The 21,651-nt window shown below is 38.0% G+C and overlaps 1 protein-coding gene and 1 long non-coding RNA gene across 5 annotated transcripts; one reads left to right on the plus strand and one right to left on the minus strand.

Annotated features, from left to right (window-relative positions):
• The first annotated feature begins 7,117 nt into the window (after nt 1-7,117).
• LOC113021932 (uncharacterized) lies at nt 7,118-18,241 on the plus strand. Of its 4 annotated transcripts, none has more exons than XM_080295833.1 (9): nt 7,118-8,067; nt 9,850-9,960; nt 11,045-12,928; nt 13,921-14,039; nt 14,122-14,310; nt 14,908-15,060; nt 16,500-16,658; nt 17,103-17,198; nt 17,277-18,241. In XM_080295833.1, exons 6-9 carry the CDS (start codon nt 14,938-14,940, stop codon nt 17,595-17,597), a joined length of 699 nt encoding a protein of 232 aa, XP_080151959.1. In that variant the 5' UTR covers nt 7,118-8,067; nt 9,850-9,960; nt 11,045-12,928; nt 13,921-14,039; nt 14,122-14,310; nt 14,908-14,937; the 3' UTR covers nt 17,598-18,241. The 4 variants fall into 4 exon arrangements, with proteins under 4 accessions (XP_080151959.1, XP_080151960.1, XP_080151961.1 ...); XM_080295834.1 differs by having other exon boundaries at nt 11,045-12,211; XM_080295835.1 differs by having other exon boundaries at nt 9,782-9,960; nt 11,045-14,039.
• A 1,956-nt stretch (nt 18,242-20,197) lies between these two features.
• LOC145423416 (uncharacterized) lies at nt 20,198-20,706 on the minus strand. The gene is made up of 2 exons (XR_013904460.1): nt 20,596-20,706; nt 20,198-20,478 (listed from the first exon to the last, which is right to left on the minus strand). It is a non-coding gene; the product is annotated as an uncharacterized LOC145423416 (long non-coding RNA).
• Nucleotides 20,707-21,651: the final 945 nt, after the last annotated feature.

Raw genomic sequence — 21,651 nt, forward strand, 5'->3', positions numbered from 1 at the left:
GATCAGGAGTGATTTCAAAGAATGGAATGGCATATGTCACAAATGTCTGTGTAGGACAGCTCATCCAGCTCCAAGAATACTTAAGCAGTTGAGTTGAAAGCAACTTGAATTGCCAAAATTGGATTGGATCTCAATGCAGGTATTGCCCACAAATGACAAATGAAACTAAACTTCTTCGCATGCATTTGTAAGATCTAAAATAACTTTATGGTTTGCTTTTGGCTGGTCGGTGGTGGTCTACAATACTTGACTCAAGAATGCACCCTTGTTTCCCAAGAGCCTTTGGCTGACATTGAGAAATGCCTTTGATCAAAACAGACCACAGTCTCTTTTGTTTTCTAAATAAAATTGTAGGTTCAAATCCCACAACCAACACAAGGCATTTCCCTTTAGATTTAAATTTCACATTTGAGATTTGTAGAGCTGGATAATAATAATAATAATACATTTTATTTGAAAGCGTTTGGATGGATGTAACTGGAGGGGGATACATGCAATATATGTCTAAATAGGGTTGAATGTTAACCCTAATCCTGACTGTTTCCAGCCTCTGGTCTAGAGTATGAGAAGTAAATGAATTGGTGTCTTCTGTTAAAATTTAGTGACATTTTGGCAGAGGAGATCATCCTAGATAGCTCAACAGCATGCATCTTAGGGATGCATGTTTGAATCCATGCTTGGTGACCAAGCCTGTGAACAATGATGGAAAAACCTAAAGGAAATTAAACATGGCTTTCAGGTACAATAATAATAAGAATCCTAAAACATAGTTTTAGCTCAGGGTTATGATTGGGTAAATGGAGTATCATAGAGGGGCAGAGGTTCATCAGCAAAATCTGCAATTATGGTGAAAATTGTAAAAACTTTGAATATCTCATCATCTAGAAAGTACAGCTCTTAAAAGTCTATTTGTGGGCTGCGCTGATCGTGACGAGATCGGGAGATGATGCAACTACTGTAATTATGTGGCAGCTCTATATCATGAGAATGAAAGGAGTGCACTGGGCATTGTTCTTTATAAAACCAAATGCATTATAGGAAAATGATGATACTGGTTTTAAATATTTCCCAGTTTGCAAAGGTTCAAACACAGTGAGACTCCAGTGATCTTTTTTTCTCTCTTTTGTGTGTGTTCCTTTTTCAATAGGCTTCATCCTTTTCAAACAGATCTCAGTTGGCTGCGAGGTAATATATCGGCAGATGAATAGAAATCAGAGTCAACATTTATCTATTGTCTGCATTCAGACAATATTCCGACATTATTGTTTGTATTCAGGACCTGATGATACGCCTTTCCACACATAAGCAGCTGAGCAGAGTTAAGAACCTCATCTGAAACCATCGCCAGCGCTCATCTGGAAACTTGTTTTTGGTCTTTTTATCTGCAATTTCTCAATAAAACACTCAACTGTGTAAAAGCAAGATGAAAAATCTTCTGTGGATCTGTGCAGCACTGATGGCCCTGTTTGCTACAGGTAAGATGGACCAGATGCTGGTGCAATTGTACATTTTTAGTCTTTTTAAGAATATAAAAATGTCTTTCACCAGTGGTCACATCTTTGAACGTCTCAGGTTACAAACAAATTTATCACACTTTTAATTAAAATTAGCAACATTTCAGCATAAGTGTTATGAAACAGTAAGACAGTCCTGGTTTCAAATCCACTGTCTGCTCTTCCTGTGTGGAGCTTCTCTCTGGGTGATCCACAACCCAGAGAGCAGCAGTTTCTGGGGTTAGTTACTGATTCTATCTTGGCTACTGGTGTGAGTATGAGTACGAACGTTATCTGTGTTTACGCTGTGACAGACTGGTCACCTGTCCAGTGTGTACCCTGCATCTGAAGTATGTACAATGTAGTTTTAAAGTGCTTTTACTTAAATATTTGCATGTTTCACTAATTTTTTTTTTTTTATGTATTTATTTGTTTGTTTATTCATTAATTTAATCTGGATATTTCAAGGCTTTTTCTTATGACCCACCTATGACACATATACATAAACTTTGATATGTAGTTTTAACAATAAAATGCAATGAAATGATTTAAAAATTATAATAAAATAACCTGTAAAAAAAGAAAAGTACTTTTGCTTTTAATACTACAAACTACAGTCACACATGTCCAGACACTGGTGAGTAACCCCTGGCAACCAGCGGTTGCTTGGAGAAATTGTGTATTTCACAGGTGGCTGGCAAGTGCTTCCTGGAAGGCTACTGGAAGTCAGATAAACAGATTGTATAACAGTGGATTTGAATGTGTGAGTTAAATTTACGCTGTAGTTTCATCACCTCCCAATCACGTCATGATCAGCTTAGCCACACACACACAGATTTCACAAGGTGCATCTTTTATTTTCAAGACACTTTTCACAGTTTTGGCATCTTCCATGCTGTGGGTGTCCACAGTAGTCTGCTCACGAACAGAGCAACCGCAAGAAGATCTTGCACTGCATACCTCTTTGCAGCTGACCTCACCTGCTGACCGACAGCAACCACTTGCCAACCCATTCTGTTTCTTTTCCCTAGCAACCAGCGGTTGTCAGGGAGTTACCAACCAAATTAAAAATATTTGCAATCAGTGATGGCTTTTTGATTTTTTTAAATTTAAATCAGTGTCATTAAATATCTACCATTAAACATGTTTTGTCTTGTAAATGTTTTTATCACATAATTTTTGTGTGTTTTGTGTAAGTGCATCATCCCACATGCACTTATCCAGCATATATGGGGCGACCGTAGCTCAAGGGGTTGGGAAGCGTATCTGTAACCGGAAGGTCACCGGTTCGATCCCCGGGCTCTCTGTCCTGGTCGTTGTGTCCTTGGGCAAGACCCTTTACCCTGCCGCCTTCTGGTGTTGGCCAAGGGGGCCGATGGCGCGATATGGCAGCATCGCTTCTGTCAGTCTGCCCCAGGGCAGCTGTGGCTACAACCGTAGCTTGCCTCCACCAGTGTGTGAATGCAAGAGTGAATGAATAGTGGCATTGTAAAGTGCCTTGAAAAGCGCTATATAAATGCAGTCCATTATATATAACTATTAGAAAAAAATGACCTAACACAATCAGGAAACTGAATGAGTTATCTGATTTATGTTTGATAAATTTTCCAGTAACTTGTGGTCATAACTTCCTGAACAGTTTCTTGAAATTTCTCTTCCTCCTTGGTTCACAGGCAAATCGCTGACTTGTAACACATGCACAGCGGGTTTTGGACCTAACTGCTTGTTCAGCTCCACTGAGAGCTGCAACAACACCCAGTTCAGTTGCTACACGGGAAAAGTGGGTGAGTAACACGAATCAGCAGGTTGATTCTGTGAATTCTTACCTGAAATAAAAGGACTTGAAGAATTCTGTCTGCACATCAAACACATTGCTACAGGTACATTCCAGAGTTAAGAAGCTTGGAAAGAAAAGCGTCTGAGAAGCTTCTTCAGTTCTGAACTGTACTAAAGAAGCTTCTCCAATGAGAGGTGAAACCTTAACTTCCAGAGTTAAGGTAAAGGCATGATGTCTGGTGTTAACATAGACTGTATATAAAAGATGGTCAACACCACCTGGATATCACCCAATATCCTCTTTGATTCCAAACAGGGATCATAATTTATAAACTGCCTGCTGTATTCGCTATGATTTGAAATTATCACCAAATTTACCTATATATTTATTGTAATAAAAGTCTATTAAATTATATTTCAAACATACAATATATATGCAGGACTTGGGTTTTTGTTTATTAAAATCATAAATGGTTTGTGTGTATATGTGTGTGTATATTGTGTATACACATTAGATGCCAAACGTGAGTTGTATCCTTTTTTAAGATTCAACATTTTAGAAGTTTATTGTCATATACACCGCAAAACAAAAATGGTCACGCTGAGCAATGAAATGCTTACTTTGCATGTTCCCTTCACACAAATAAATAAACAACTAACTAAAATAAATAAATAAATGAACTTATCTCTAAGCATAGAAAAAATAATAAATAAATAATGACGAGTGACATTTAATGGCAATAAATTGAATCTAATCTAATCTAAAGACAGAAAATATTTCAAATAAACTGTGAGCTGTGTGGTGGAAGTCAAAGCAATAATCTAAAAATAGATTATAAAATGTAATGAATTAAGACTTTTAAAGGTGAAACCTCATTTTCAGTCTATTTTCTTAAGGTTTTCTTCCATCTGCTGGTCAGTTTTTAGTTTCTTGCTCAGTGAAGCAAGTTTTAGTTTCAGCCTAAGTGGAGTAAAAGCATGAAGAAAACAGTGAAGAAAGTGTGTTACTGCAGAGAAAAAGGAGAAATGTTCATGTTTCACAGCTGGTCATACCTGCTTTGCTAGCAAACAGGAGCAGAGGTAACCATGTTTTTTGTCTTACTCATGGGTGCATTTGTTTATTTCATGCAGTACAGTGCATCTGTATCAACGTGGGTGAGGTAAACTGGGTGTGTATAAAATAATGAATTCATTACTAATGAAATATTCCATGAAATAGGTGTTTCTATCGAAATTACTATAATTAATTAAGGATATTTTATTTTGTATGGATTTTGGTGCTCCTTGTTAAAGCACTGGTAATCTTTGTATCACAATCAAAAAGTTCCTATTCAGTTCCTTTTTGAACAACCAGGACAAAAGTAAACTGGATTATTGGATCATTTGTATCTGGATTACACCTGTTTGAACAACCAGGTCAAGAGGTTACGTGCAGGGTGCGGGTTAAGTTAAGGTTAACTTAGGAATGTGGTTGTGAGGCTGCACATAGCCACGTCTGCGTGATGTAAAACTATGAAGAGAATCCACGGGTAGTGGGAGAAATTCACCTTTAGAAGAAATGCTTTAAGAAGTCAGGTGAAGAAAACAGGATGTTTTGGTTGAAGAAATGATTAAAAACAAGAGGTAGACGTTTGAGTCCTCTGTTAAACCAACTGTAAGTACTTATTTTAAATAAAATTGTTATTTGCCCCTTTGTTTAGGTTTAGACAACACAACCCGGTAGGGTAAGCTTTACCACAAAATGTGGCTTGAATTCAACTCAGTTCAATTCAGTTTTATTTATATAGCCGAAAATCACAACAGTCACCTCAGGGCATTGTAAGACAAACACCCTACAACACAAGTTTGGGTTCTAATAAACCATATCACAACATTAGCAGACCAGCAAATAACAAAACAGAGAACCAGTCATAGAGATCTGATTTCAGAAACAAATCTGACCTCCATCTTTAGACTTCTTTAGGCAAAAACAATAGGGACATGAGTGAGGACACTGGGTTTTTGTGCATCTGCAGTGACAGTGTTACTTCCCTGTAGCTTTCTCCTACTGAGTTGTTAATTGTTTCCTAGAGCTGTGTAAGGCTGTGGAACGTGAAAAACCTGTACTGCAAGCACAGATCAGGGTGTGGCTGGCACGAAGAATAATTACTTCATCCTGTATGTCTGACAACCCCATCAAAAATTGCAGTTTGCATGAAACCTTGAGTCATTCCAGAAGATGTTCTGACTGGTTGTGAAACAAGCAGTTTGGATTTAGTTACACAACGTTTAAATGTGCCACAGCAACAACAGCAGAGTGTCCCACAAAGATTAAAGTCTGCTCCAGGCTGTGTTGTTACTAACTCCACCTTCAGCTACAGCCTTCCAATACTGCCGTGTTCACAGTTTAATGGAACAAGACTGTGGCGGTGCAGAATAACTGGTGCTTTATTTCAAGTCCTATGCATCATCGCCAGACTTTGCTTTCAGTATGGGAGGCATGTCAGGGGGATTCAGGAGATCCTGACAGTGTTTTTTCTACCACCTGAAGTCAGCAGCACATCACCCCCATTGCACACAGTGTGAAAGAGTATTGCTTCCTCCTGAGTCACCTGATGGTTTGCCAAAATCAATTTGAGGCCACTTGCCCTCTATCCCCTACCCCGAGATTAACTTGGTGTGGGACCCATGGGTGCTTTCTCAATAGTTTATTGTCAGGAACAATTTGCCTTAGGAGACCCTACCAGGGGTAAATTAGCCCTGACAACAAACCTCCTGAAATCACTGGAACGCACAAAGCCCTCTCACACGATAAGGCGGTGATTCACTGAGATTTTGTCCCAAAACCTTTGTTTTTTCTTACATACCCCTCCAATATCTTACAATTCCAAGGTAATTGGTGGCTGTAGCTCAGGTGGCAGAGCAGGTCAGCTACTAATCAGAAAGTCGGTGGTGTGATCCCCGGCTGCCTCCTGGCTGCATGCCAAATCTTGTTGGGCAAGACACTAGTCCCATGTTTGCCTACTGGTGGAGGTCAGAGGGTCCGGTGGCGCCAGTGTCTAGCAGCCTTGCCTCTGTCAGTGCGCCCCAGGGTGGTTGTGGCTACAATGTAGCTTGCCATCACCAGTGTGTGAATGACTGAATGTAGTGTAAAGCGCTTTGGGGTCCTTAGGGACTAAGTAAACCGCTATACAAATGCAGGCCATTTACCATTTTAATTGTTCATAATTTCTTACTTTTATTTGAGCCTAAATATTTCACAATGAAAACATTAAATAAGGTTGCAGCTGCTCTCATGTCACAAGAGATCGCCAAGCAGGTTTAAGGCATGATCGGCTTTCTGAGCCACCGTAAAGTGGATTTATGTTTCCAGCTGCACTCAAGCCTGCAATTTTTCACATGCCAAACAAATATAAAAAGCACCACCTATGAAGCAAATATATAAGTTAAAATACAAAAATGCTGAAAGATTAAAACAGTGGTTACTATCCAGCAATCTGCAACCATTTTTTCTGATTGTCTTTATGAATGTATCCAAAAGGGCAAATCATTCAGAATCTCAGAACAACCTTACACAACTTAGACTTCAGTGGAATAAAGTAGAATCTGAGAATAATCTGTAAAAATCATGCTTGTTTTTCCTCTTTTTAGACTTTGACATCAGTAAGTGGATGACTTTACAAAATCAGGGCTGCGTGTCTTCGTCTCTCTGCAACCAAACAGAAAAAGGATCCCTGCTGGGAATCACCTACACCCTCACTAGGAAGTGCTGCACCACCGACCAATGTAACGGAGCTTCATCTGCCCACCTTCCTCTCGCCGCTGCATTGGGCGCATGCCTGGCAGCCGTCTGTAGCCCGTGGGCCTTCTGAAGGCAAAAACAAGCAGCAAAAATAAAAACTGTTTTCTTCTTTCCCAAAAGGTTGGTTGTGTTCATCTGGAAGTAGCATTGTCAGTGGGAGAAACTTTGCGTCACTCATTCAAGTGACTTCTTCAGTCTAAGCTGACTGCATGTTTCCCCAATCTTATAAACAGTACCTTCGCACAATGACTGAAACTGTAACCCCCTGAATGAACAATGTGCCGTGAGGTCGATTCATTGATCATTCATATGCAAATTCCCATGACCATTGATCAAAAACCACTAATCAATTCAATTCAATTCAATAAAACTTTATTGATCCTGAAGGTTGACCCCAAAGGAAATTGGGTTGGGAAATTCACAGAGAGTTGGGGAATGGCTACATCCAGATGAACAGTCAATCTTTTGGGATTTACTTACCTGGATGACTGAGCATGCATCAAGACATAACTTCTTCTTTGTTTTTAATGCAGGGTTTTGTTTTGTTTCTTTACTTTGTTCATTGACTAAACTTCTGTATTCTGTGCAGAATATCTGTTTTACTGCACTTATGATGTAGCGCAGGAAATGAGTGAATACACAATAGAAAAGATGTAATTAGTATTAACAGTTAGCATTTTAAAGTCCATGAAATCTGTTGAACAAATACTAAAAGGTGTTTGTGCTCTTAATTACCTTTTGAGAAATTGATTTTAATTTTTTCCTGTGAATGCTTGTGACGTTTTAGATAATTGGCTGGAGAGTTGCTGTTGGAACAAAAAAAACCTGATAAACTACATTCCTGCATGTTCCTTTTAAGTCAAGCCATTGTTTAAATGTTGCAAATTGTTTTCTCTAAATTCACCTAACACACGCACACGTAACTCGGACCTAACCTAGTTATTTTAAGAAGACTTGTGTGAATGATGAATAATTTTTGGAAAGCGACAATTGTCTTGGGTGCCTTCATCGCAGCAGGTAAGTTACAGAAAGCATCAAAATTAAGAGGTTGGGGGGTTTTTTTTAGCAAGTGGTGGATTCCCAAACTGCTTTTAAAATACCCGTAACATCACAGCATAATATTTCAGTTTTTATTTTGGATGTTGGACCAGAGACCACCAGCAGTCCCAGGAAATTCAAAACATCCCAGATTTTAGAATTAAAGTAAGAAAATAGATGACTTATATTGACTATGAGTGTTATGATGATTTCTGATATGAGGTTCAGTTCTACGGTGGTGATCGCAGGGGATGATCGTTCAGCTCTTTAATGGCAGATTTAGCGTGTGTGTGGGTATGTGTGTGTGTGTGTGTGTGTGTGTGTGTGTGTGTGTGTGTGTGTGTGTGTGTGTGTGTGTGTGTGTGTGTGTGGTTCAGTCTTATGGACGCACACTCTCATTGAACCCACATAAACTGCTCCCGAGCATAACTTGTGATTCACACTGCCTCCCTGAACACCATTTTTCATCCCAGTCAAACATTACTCACAAAACGGTCGCGCCCTCTAGTGGCGAGGCAGAAAACTGCATCACAGCCCTGCCTTCAGAACAATGAGATAATTATAATTATATGATTATTAGGGTCACATTAAGAAAGAAAATATGCCCTGTGTAGATGAGTCACGAAACAAATTAATCAGCTGTCTTATCGTGTCTCGTGATTCAGCATACATCCTCTTTACTGCACTGATATCTGCACATCTGTCCACTGACCAGCCCTTCCAAGTTTGTGTGGTTTTTCTTTCCTTCTGACCAGATCTGGCTTTCTGCGTCATCCCTTGAGCATAAATGTACTTGTCAACACGTTGTTTCTATGTCCTAAAAGACAAATATTTCACATTGTAACTAACACTTATTCTGAAGTACGATTCCACCATCTCATATACACTTTCAGTTTGTCTTGAAACCTCTGTAATCTCCGTCTACGTTTTTCTCAAAATAGAATTTCAGGTTTAATCTCAAAATTTCTACTTTATTCTCAACAATATTTTTTGTTGTAGATGACTGAGATACACGGGCTGAGATAAGAGAACTGTAAGTGACCCAACTTAAAAGTACCTGAACTTTTAGGTTGCGGCTATAAGGAAATGATTGTTCCTGAACATCGATGTTCAGGGGAGGGAAAAAAGCCAGAAATCAGCTTTGGTCCTGTGGACTTTACAGTTGATTCCTTAAAAAGTTCCTCATCATTTCTCAACGAGGAAACATATCTTCTAATCATTTAAGACTAAAAACGCAAAATAAAAATTTAATAATTAAATAACAAACAAGTAATAATAATAATAATAATAATCATCATCATTTCTTATACAGAACTTTTTAAACAAAGTTATAAAAGCGCTTTACAGAAAGACATTTAAAAAATAAAATAAAATCACAGAAAAGGTTGGGCTTTTAAAAAGTAATTATTAAAAAGTCTTTTTGTTAAAGAAAATTTTAAGAAGAGACTTTAAAAGTGATAAAGTAGTTAAAGTAGTTGAATTCTTAGATTGCACAAAGACAACATAAGTTTAAAAACTACTCCATTATGGCATTCTGAATGAAGCCACTTATGGGTCTATTTTGCTCTCAGTTGTCTGATCTTTTACTTAACTGTATTTCTTTCATTGTGGAACCTTTTACTTGTAAAATACATTTTTTTGTGATGTATTTTTTAATTTGTTTTTGGGGAAATGCTTCCTCCACTATTAACAGAGGCAAAGAGATGAAACTGTGGACTGACTGAAACCTGATCCCTCTGCTGTTTTCCCCCCACTTCACAGCACAATGCCTGACCTGTCGTCAGTGTCCCATTGGCATCTTTGGAACATGCTTCCTATCAAAAGATGTCACTTGTACTAATACAAATCAGAGCTGCTTCACAGGAGATGCACGTAAGGAAACTTTTTTTCCTCTATTGTGAAGATATTCAGACAGAGAAAGCTCAGAACTGAGGAAACACATAAGGAAAAACAGAAATACTTTCCGTCTTTGTTCGAATGACAAAGGTTGATTGAACAAAATCAAATATTTCAGGTGAAATTATTACATTAAAAATTTAGGGTTGCCTGTCAAATACTAAAGCTCAGTACAAAACAGAGATACATCTTTGGGTGTTCAGCAGCTCCGTGTTAAAAAAAACAAAACCAAAAAACTTTAGCCAAAGAAAATTTTAGTCAGATCAGAAAACTTGACGTCGTATGGAAGCTTGTTTCCACCACTGAATAACCTGAATAACTTATTGCTATCAAAAAGGCACAAAAATTGGAGTAATTATCTGTAAATTTTAACAAAATTACTGTGGCGGAAACAAACGTCCATACCAGGAACTATTTGAAAATATTAACACAGTTACCATTTCAAGAGGCAGATGTCATAGTCACTTGCCAATAATTATTTAAATGCCTCCAAGCAACTTATGCATTCCTTTTGTTCACACCCAGAGTTCATACCGCCTGAAAGGAACTGGAAGATTGGCAGTTTCCATCCCCTGGCTCCTTTAGTCACAGTGTATAGGCTACTTGAGCCCCGAAGTTGTCCCCGATGTATCCATCGGAATTTGAGTGTGTAAATGTTTGATGTGCTTAGATACAACTTTGGTAAGACTCAAAACTAAAGGGACCTTGATGATAACATAACAAACCTTAACTAAAAATAACACAAGAAATAAAAAATACAATATAAAATGCTGTGTCACTGGTTCAGCCCCCTGACAAAATGCTACCATGGGACAGTCTGAACCTTTGAAACAGTCTACATTAATTAAACAAACTAGGTTCCCTTTAAAGTTATAAGGTTTCAGGCTGTGGAAGACAGAAGGTTCAGCTGATAATCAGCCGGTATTAACTGAAAGTTTTGCACTTTTATTTTAAAAAACGTTTCCCAGAAGGTTTATGAAACAGAACAGCAGGTGCTGTTTTAGGGAGCAGATAAAACTGCGCTACATATTTACTCATCATCTGCTTCCGGTCCTTGCAGTGTTCAGCGCTGCTGGGGGGCTGAAGCTGCACACCCGCGGCTGCCTGGAGTCGGATCTGTGCGGGGCGTCGGTGAACGGCTCCATCCTCAGTGTGGCCTACAGCACCTCTTTCCAGTGTTGTAACACAGACGTGTGTAACGGAGCCACTTCCATCCAGCTCCCACTCACTGTGGCTCTCTTTGCTGCTCTCCTGGCCTCCCTGTGGAGCTTCTGGGAGATGTAGTTCTTTGTGATATGCCTCAATACTCAAACTGCTTGAATCCATAGTTAATCAGTATATTATCTCCTGTGATTTATCCTGTTTGCTTTGAAATCAAACAATAATTGAAATGAAATTTAATAAATAAATAGCATCAGTGTGGCTTCTTTCTCTGGTCTTCTGATTAAAATTTGCATACTTATAATAGAATTTAAGGAGCCTGGATTATTCAGAAGTTTTTTTTCTTATAAAAATGCCTACAGACAATACTAATTAGATCTTAAACTTTACATTGAGTTCGCTATAAGATGTTTTTTTTTAGGTGAAATCTTTACTAAATAAAATAATGTGCTAAAAAAACAGCAGGAACATTTCCAAATATTGAAAATATTTGAATTTTTTAAATCTAAAAAGAGATCCTGCACAACTTCAGTGACAACTCCATATTAATGGTCTTTAAAAAATACATTTACTGCTGTTAAGTATAACAATCTTACTCCAGGTTCTTTTTAATTTTCTTTGTTTTGTTTTCTGTTGCCTGTTAAATCTGTTAATTTATAATAGGGAAACACATCGCTACATCCAGTCTTGCGAAGTGTGGTACACTGTAAAAAATCAAACTTGCAGTTGTTGAGCTTACAGTCATTTCTTTCACAATTCAACAATAAAAGTTCAGTTGGCCCATAAACTCAAATACATTAAGGGTTTCAACTAATCATTTAACGTTTTGGAGCAAAAGTTGGTCTCAGATTAAATTTATTGCTGGCAAAATGAATGAATTCAAGTTTTACATGAGTTGAAGCTGTTGGCGCCTTTCTGTGCCTGAGTACGCATGCGCATCTCATATTTTTGGATGCTACGGGGTCTACTTTGCGCTTTTGCAAGGACTGAAAGCCACCTGCCCGTCTGCCTTAATGAGAACGTGAGGCTAGGAGCTGGATAGATCGTTCATCTCAAGTTTCTAAAGGCAAGTAATGTTTCTTTTATTATATCAGACAGTATATGTTTGAACAGTCTCAATTTGTCTGTTAGAAATATCACAACTGAAGTTCTTCGTATTTTTCCGAAACTTAGCATAGCATTACTTTCTTGGCTAAGAAGCCTTGTGGCTTATGGGTATGTGTTTACTATATCATTTAAGATTCCATGTCACAAACCAATGAAAATCCGACAAACTTCGCTACTAAAGAGGCGCGCTCATATCTGACAAGCCTCCGCGACACCCCCTATGCGTATTTCATGAAGTGCAGTCTGTGGCCGCCATACCACCGAACGAAACAAAATAGGCTGGCTCACTCATGACCAACGGCAGCAACCCCCCGCCGCTATTTAAATAAAATAAAATAAAGTTCGGGGGCGCCTGCTGCCATGTTGTTTAATTTGTTCGAATCACATCTAGCCAATAAAATGTGTGCTTTAGTTTCTGTGTGAACGGGGTGGTGGAGTCCTCATGGCCAGCGAGCTCCACTAAATGAAATATGAGATGTGACAATATAGTTTATATCGATGTAGTCTACATTATCATTATACTCGTGGAGCCGCAAGTTTGCCTCTCTTTCGTCCACTTTTGTCTCTACGCTGTGTTACTCCGCCTCTCTCCTTCACTGAACACAACTCCCCCTCCCCCATCGCTTCACCTGCAGGCAACGACAAGATGGACACGGCAGCTATCAAAGAGGAGCTGGTCGGTAAAAAGAAAACATTTGAAGATGACTATTTTAGTGCTGTCAGCGTAAAGTTAATGCCATAACTGCATTAACGGGGCAAATCTCCGTTAACTAGTTACCGCGGATCACCCCGTGCGTGGGGCTGGGTGGCGTTAGTGAGCTAACCGGGCTAACGCGTTGACGCACGGCCTAAAATCCTTTCATCTCAAAAATCGACAGTCTGCCTTATGTATGAATTCTGGTTGTGCTTACTGACCTCGAACCAATTTTATGTGGTACACAGCTTAAAAAAATATGTCAAAAAATGTTTTGGTACGACTTTGGTAAGCTATGAAGCTGCACTGCTTGATGGATTGTTGGAGCATTACGGCTACCGAGGAGCCTCGCAGAGTGATACGTACTCTGCTTCAACGTAATATTACCATATTATGTGTGTAAGGACCATAAATGGCACCTGTAAGAGACACGGTTACAAAGAGAATTTCAAACTCCAGGCTGTCAGTTGCGCAGTAGAACTTGGAAACAGAGCAGCTGCAAAATCTGTCTTTGTTATTATGCTCAGCATCTTTTATTTTACATTTTGACTGCACAATTGTGAGCTTTTTGTTATGCACAAAACAACATTGTTTTGGTTTATTTATGGAGCACCATTAATAAATGCACTGATAATTTAAACAGATGCTTCAGGAGTTTTATCCCACTCATACTCTCAATCCAATGTTTGTCATTCTAAGTTGTAAAACCAATCACACAAAATTATCCTTGGCTTACATAATACATCCCAGTATACTGTTGGTGCATTCCATGTAGAATACAATTTGTTAATAATAAATTAAATAAATTAAACATTTGATGTAATGTATGTTTTGTAAATTATTTGTTTTACTGTGTTTCACATGGCATTTTACAAGGCAGAATCAGCTCACTTTAGTGAGCCAAAAAAATTCTTAAGTAATGTCAGGAAGCTGGTATTTTATTTTAAAACTAATTGCTATTTTTATTTATTTAGAGAATTAAAAGCCAACTCCAGACCACTGCTTGTCCTGATTTATGAGGGACTGATGAGGAGTTGGTAAGGAGAGGAATCAGAACAGGAGTGCCTGCCCCCCGCCCCAAACACATTATCAGGTAATGTAACTTTGGTAATTTGAGATTAATTCAGGTTTCTTTTGAATTGTTGACACTGTCCTCTCCTCTCTTCTCATTATAGCTTTTGTATGCAGTGCCAGTTCTGCTCTTTTGTCTGTTCAAGCCAAGAAGTACTCTTAAGACATCACCAGCTACGACATAGAAGAGGATTTCATTTGCCCTGTGTTTACAGTGACTGCGTCTGTTCGTTCAGGACACGAGGGGCATTGAAGTCTCACCTCAGCAGATCACACAACAGGGCTAAGAAAAGGCAGGAGATCTCAACATTTTTTTGTGATTTTTGTGAATTTAAGGAAAACTGCTCACAGCATACATTTATTTCACATATTTTAAGGCACTTAAAAAAATCAGACTGTATCCTGTCCTTTCCAAAAATGTGACTATGCTACCAACAATTTAACAACCTTTACGTCACACACAAGCAGAAAGCACAAAAACTCAAAAGATATAAAAAACTGTATTAGACTGATTTCTCATGCAAATGCATGTCCTAGTGAAAGTAGCTCCCCTGATAAATCCTTAAATACCTCTCAGGAGCCAGAGACATTACCAAGTGGTTCAGGTGTAGCATCAAGTGATAAAGAGGACAATGAGTTTGTAGATTACCAATGTCTTGAACATAAAATAGCTAGACTTTTTCTATGCATGCAAACATTGTTACATGTTTCTAAAAGTGCTTTGCAGAGAATTATTGAGGAAATTAGTGACATTTTAAAATTTTCTCAGGTTCATTCATTTCAAAGAATCAAACAGGTGCTTGCTTAACAGAACATTGAGGCAGATGATGATGTAATTAAAAATATAAATGATGCACTTTTCAAAACCAACCCATTAATTATCTCAACAGAACCAAAAGGTGAAGAAGAGGGATAAGAACATGGCACTCATCACCCAAAAGATGGACATCACATTCTCTCTCAGGAGGAAAGAAGTTGTGGAGATGCAGCCCTTGGTCAAGGAAATGCAGCTCAGATGGCCAGCTCTCTTCTTGAAAGAACAGGTAAGATAATCTCTTAAATATTTAAAGGAAAACTTCCGTTTTTTTCTTCTTCCCTTTTTCCCCAGTGTGGTCTTATTTCTAAAATTGAAAACGTTCATTTATTCACCCAGAAAAATTTCAAGGCATTTGGAGTTGTTAGAAAGAAATTTTAATCCCAATGTTACGAGTCAGTCGTTTTGCAAGAGAGAGCTGAGCCACGGTTATGGGGAAAGGATTCACTGAGACAACTAAGAAATGCCTGAATTAAGCCAAAAACCACTCTGGAGGGATTTTAATCTAAGGAAATAACATTAAAATGTGTTTAAAAGCTCCAAAAAGTTGATTTTACATGATATAGGACCTTTACAATTCCTTCTGAACAACTCCAAATGCCTCGAAACTTGTCTGGGTGAGTAAATGAACGTGAGCTCCATTTCTTGTGCCCTTGAGAAGCATCTGTTTGTATCACTCCAATATCTTGTAGAAAAGGTTGAAGGCTACCGTTGAGCTAACAATGCAGAACAATAAAATATAAAAAAATACTTGGCTCTAAAAATATGAACTCTATTGAAGTGAAATCTATTTACTTGTCAACTTGCTGTGTATAATAACGGATTGCTTTTATTTCGCTCTTCTCTGGGCACCCAAAGCGCTTTATAATTCCACTACTCACTCACTCACTCTCACATTCACACATCGGTGCAGGGAAACCACAGTTGTAGCCACAGCTGCCCTGGGGTAGACTGACAGAAGTGACGCTGCCATATCGCGCCACTGGCCCCTCTGGCCAACACCAGTAAGCGGTGGGGTAAAGGGTCTTGCCCAAGGACACAACGACCAGGACAGAGAGAGCTGGGGATAGAACCAGCATCCTTCCGGTTACAGATGAGCTTCCCAACCCCCTGAACCACGGTCGCCGCAATGACTTGTCTTCACTGGGCATCTAGAATCTTTTGGTGCTGACCCTTAGCGGGCAACAGCCATGAAACTCACAGAACAGGATTGAGAAAGTCACTTACGTGTTATGAAAGTATACAAATTTGACCACAGGATGTTATTCTTACTTCATTTCTACATAACTATAAAATTAATGGAATTTTTTCAATGAATTTAAAATACAATTTATTGATTTATTTCTTTTCTGCAATACATCCTGTAACAATTGAAACCATTATTTTGTCTTATCAACATTTGATTAGGTATTCTATAGACTTACTGTAAAATCTGCTGATCAGATTTTTCTTGTTTTTTGTTTTTTTTTAATACGTCAGTTATAATTTGTACCACCACTACCACTAAAAGAAAAAAAAAAAATCCAATCAAGGCCTGACCAATAGATCAACCGAGACTAACTAAATGTTTTGAAATTAAGCTCTTTTAACCAAATTTGAAAACAATGTGATTTTTATATAATGTACCTTTAAAAGTTTTCTTCTATATTTTTTTTTGTTGCTTTGTAGATTTGTGCGGAATTCTCACGCATTACCACCAAGGATCTCATGGGGACCTTCATGACTGCCCTCGACACTTACTCACTTCGGCTGATTAAGCTGTATCGAATTAGAAAAGCTGCTTTCCGCAATGACATGGATTCCCTGTTGCAGAAGTTTGATGAACAGGTAATATATAAAAATGTATTTGTGTCTGGTTTATGAGGAACCTGAAGTTCCCACTGTAACGAAAGATACTTTATTAAATATTTACTAAATTGATGTAAAAATTGTTAGTTTTCAAAAAGTGTGTCCTGAATGGGATTACAAGCTAACAAGCAGCGCTGTTTGGCAGATTGCAGGTAATGACAGACAGTTCAACTCTCATCCCACTCATGGCACTTTTTGTTATAAATGTTGTAATAAGTGTGCTACATTTGTTGCACATCAAAATTACTTAAAAAATAAATAAATTAAAAAAACTGACAAAAACATGACCAATTATCTGTAATAACTCATTTCAACATCTTATTTCTTAAGGCTGTATTTTGAGCAACAACACTTAATGTGTTTTAAAAACAAAATGGTAGGTTTATAAATGAGACTGAGTCTTATTTGATTTCCTTGTTTTAGGTCTCAAACATAGTCCAGCATCGACGAACCATCAGTTTGGAAGGGTTACCGATATTTGTTCGCGACGACGAGACCAAACTCTTCTTAACATGTCTGGTGAGTATGCAAATCTACTCAATCTTCAGTTTTGGTTTTCAGAGACTTATATGTACTGTTGTTTTTTATTTTGCATAGGATACAGATCCAGTTGAGAGGGCAACCCGAGGTGTTACGGTGGGCATCCTCACTGTTCTGGAGGACTACGTGGGACCCAACTCGCAGTCCACAGTGGTCAACACTGCCATTGTTTTGGAAGAGGACATTATTCTTGATGATCTGCCAGACCTTCCCACTGCCTTTGCCTACTTGTTTGGCCTACTTTATGGGCTCAACATGGAGTTTCCCAAAGAACTCAAGTACACATTTGAAGCTGTGCAACACATTTTTATGGAGTTGACATCTACCTATTCCCAGAGGATAAGAAGCTTCAAAACCAAGCTCTTAACCAAAGTCTAACCTATTTGACAACATGTTCAACTCAAATGCAACTTGTGTAAAACAGAATGGCAATTTGTTTTGATTTACTGTTTTTGGGTTTCGTGGCAAGTTGCTCTGAAAAAAGTTAATTTCTGTCTTTAAGAAAACGGTAAGGTGCAGAAAGTTCTGAATCAATGTCTTCTGTTCTAACTTTACTTAATGTAGCTTGCATGGCTGATTGCAGATTTCATGTATAACATGTTATTATAAAATGTTGAAAGGTTTTATTCTAACTTGAGCTGTTTTAAAAAATTTTATAATCTGGTTTTAGGTACATTTGTATTAGTTTTATAACAAATGTGGCGCGATACTGAACTTCACAGGAAATTGGAGTGTTGATACCATTACTATTAAAAGACAAGTGGTGGAAAAATTTGTTTGAAAGTTGTTTGCTGTATGGAAACCAGATAGAAGTTGTTCACATCCTGCCATCTGATGTTTTGAATCCGTTTGTTAGTGACTATCTATCAAGATAGGTTTGATATTCTGTCTGACAACACCACCTTTAAAATTGGATGAGTAACATTTGTTACAAAAATTTGACTTTTTTTGTGTTTTTGGAAGGACTTTATTTGTGGCTGAATGTTGTCAGTATGTTAAAAATGGCTGATCTCAAAAGTCAACATTGTCAGTGGTGCAGTTGTGTTTGAACACAAAGTTATTTGAAAATCAACTGTGTAAACATTCATTGGTACAACAGGGAGCACCTCATGAAAACTATGAAAGATACTTTTTCTAAACTTTAGGAAATTGATTGGCAAAACAAAAAAAATATGTTGTGTAAACTTTAGGAAATACGTTGCCAAAACTAAAACTAATACCTTGTGTAAACTTTAGGAAATACGTTGCCAAAACTAAAACTAATACCTTGTGTAAACTTTAGGAAATACGTTGCCGAAACTAAAACTAATACCTTGTGTAAACTTTAGGAAATACGTTGCCAAAACTAAAACTAATACCTTGTGTAAACTTTAGGAAATGCGTTGCAAAAACAATAAAATATGAGTTGAGAAAAAGGACAATTATTAATTTTGTCAACACAAAAACATTAGCTAAAGCAACTTATCACCTAAACTTGAAATTATAAGTTATCCATCAGAACCTAAAAACGTAAATGCAGTCGGTTGCCTTGAGTTTTTAAGTTTTAGCAACGTTTTTTTTTTTACAGTGTATGGAAAAAAAAATCCAGTGCCAAATTTGTTGACCTTTTATCCATGTCGTCTGTTTAACCGATAAAAATCATGAATAATGGTGGTGGTACAATCCCATCATAGGAAATTTGAAAACGCAGCTGTTTCGTCCACACGTAAACGGCGTTTCGAATCAACGAAAATGGAGATTTTTTTTAAAACTCTTTTTTTTTTGCGTTTACGTGTGGACGAGGAATACAGAGTTCGTCACGCAACGTCAAAGGTATGTGCCTTTTTTCACGTCACGCTGAGCGCCACGTTATTGTTTACATGAGATGAATTGCAGAATGGCAGATAGAGACATAATACTGTTAATCTGACTATCTTCAGTTTTTACACGCTTACAATACACACGCAGTTACATTTAGAAAGGCAGAGGCATCAAGGTGATTATTTTACGTGTAGTTGTTTTTCCCCCCCATGTGTAATAATATTCAACATTGCTGTCAATACATTTTTCAAAAAATGCTTCTCTGTGCAAAATGGGTTTAAGAACATAAACAGCTGTGGGAGACTGTTTGTCCGGGATTTGAACAGCCCAGCGCTGCTCCCGACACAGGGAAAACCAATTCTGCAGGTGAAACCAAAGGGAAGATATGCTTCACCATATTTTCTAGTCTTTGGCTTAGAATGAAGTTGGTTTGGAAACATATTCAGCTATGCTTCATCTCCTGCTTTGCGTTTCTGTGGGCGCCCCGTGCTGGCAGTGTCCAAGCGTTTTGGTTCCCCCCCCCCCTTTCATACCGCCCCCACACTTTGGGATGGTCTGGGTTAGAAGAAGTTAATCCATTCACGCATGGGTCACTTATGCATAAACTACAAAATAGTAAAGTTAGCATCTCAACTGTTGACTAATCATGAATGGGTGAAGGCTTTCTTAAGGATCATATAAACAGTGTGAATCAGCAGGTTTTTCTCTTTTGGGCTTGGAGTGTTTCTTTTGTAAGGATGACCTGTGCTGTGGCATCCTAATCTCTCAGAAATAACCAGATACAGTTTAGAGCAGAGTACTGTTTTTGGTTTTGTTTTCCCCACAGATGGTTTTACATCCCCACCTGACTTTCCATGACTCATGAATGCCGACCAGTGAATTGCAAGAAAGTCTACAGCACAGGGACACTTTTTTTTAGTATTCGTTTCAACCCCATTTTACCTTCTGATCTGCCTTGATTCTTCATGGCACACATTCAACAAGATGCTGGAAACATAACTCTGAGATTGTAGCTCATATTGATATGATAGCATCACACAGCTGCTGCAGATTGGTCAGCTGCACATCCATGATGTGAATATCCTGTTCCACCACATCCCCAAGGTGCCCCATTGGAGTGAGAGCTAATGGCTTTGGAGATCATTTGAGTACAATGAACCCACTGTTCAATAAACCAGTTTGAGCTGACATTACATTTATTAATGAACTCCCTGAGGTCAATGTGAAACAACCCCAGCTACGAGATTAATCACATAAAAAAGGAAGTGTCCCACTTGCAAAGGGATAAAAACCACATTCCAAAGCTGGGGCCAACCGTGCCACAAATCATCTACCCTCAACATATAGACAACATCAACAGGGGACAGTTGTCCTCACACACCCAGCACTCTCTACAGAGTAGGACCACAATCACCCCGGCCTCAGGAAGCCAACTCTGCAGCATATAGTAGGCTCTGGCCTGCAAAGACAGAAAATATAACAAGAAATTCAACTGAATCTTAATTATATAACTAACAGAATGGCTGCTATAAACATTTTAATCTAAACCATTGTAAGTCTGGACTAAATAACATACCAGAGTGACAGGAAATATAACAGCAGTTTGGAATATAAGTGTACTTGCGCGTGACTGTTATCAAAACACCTGCCTTCAATTAACCCAGCCCACAACAACTGTGAAACACACACAAAAAACCACTCTTAAATTAGCTCCCATTTCCCACAGCAAATTTGAGGGTGAGTTAATATGCAGGTGATACCAATCTACCACATCACATGACTGTGGAAAAATCCCAGCAGACCAGCAGTTTCTTAGATACTCAAACCAGCCTATCTGACACCAACAACAATGCCATGTTCAAAGTCACTTAAATCACCTTCTTCTCCTAATAGCTGATTAAATATTTGCTGTTAGTCAGCAGCTGAACGGTGGGAAAGTGGCTGGTGAGCACAGTGCACTTCAGACAGATTATTAGTGTGAATGCTTGAAAAGCATTCACAGTATTGTTGTTGTAATCTTTATTATTAGTGTGAATGCTTGAAAAGCATTCACAGTATTGTTCTTCTAATCTTTATTAGTGTGAATGCTTGAAAAGCATTCACAGTATTGTTGTTGTAATCTTTATTATTAGTGTGAATGCTTGAAAAGCATTCACAGTATTGTTATTCGAATCTTTATTATTATTATTAGTGTGAATGCTTGAAAAGCATTCACAGTATTGTTATTCGAATCTTTATTAGTGTGAATGCTTGAAAAGCATTCACAGTATTTTTCTTCTAATTAGTGTGAATGCTTGAAAAGCATTCACAGTATTGTTCTTCTAATCTTTATTATTATTTTCTATTCCGTACGTTTTTCGCCGACTATCTCCTTCAAAACCGTTCAACTTAGAAAAACCATTCAAACACCGTTAGATTCCTCTTCTTTTGGAATGGTGTGCTTCTACTTTTCATATTTTTAACATTTATATTTTTAATTTTATTCAACTTTATTCAACAAAAATTTATAATGTATTTCAATGGGGAAACCCTTCAAATCCTCATTCAACTTACTCATTTTTAAACTCTTACTACTTCCACATACATTGACATAGAGCCACCATTCAAACTTTAAAACGAAGACAAGACATTC

Source organism: Astatotilapia calliptera, chromosome 22 (genome assembly GCF_964374335.1).
Source record: "Astatotilapia calliptera chromosome 22, fAstCal68.1, whole genome shotgun sequence".
NCBI classification, from domain to species: Eukaryota; Metazoa; Chordata; class Actinopteri; order Cichliformes; family Cichlidae; genus Astatotilapia; species Astatotilapia calliptera.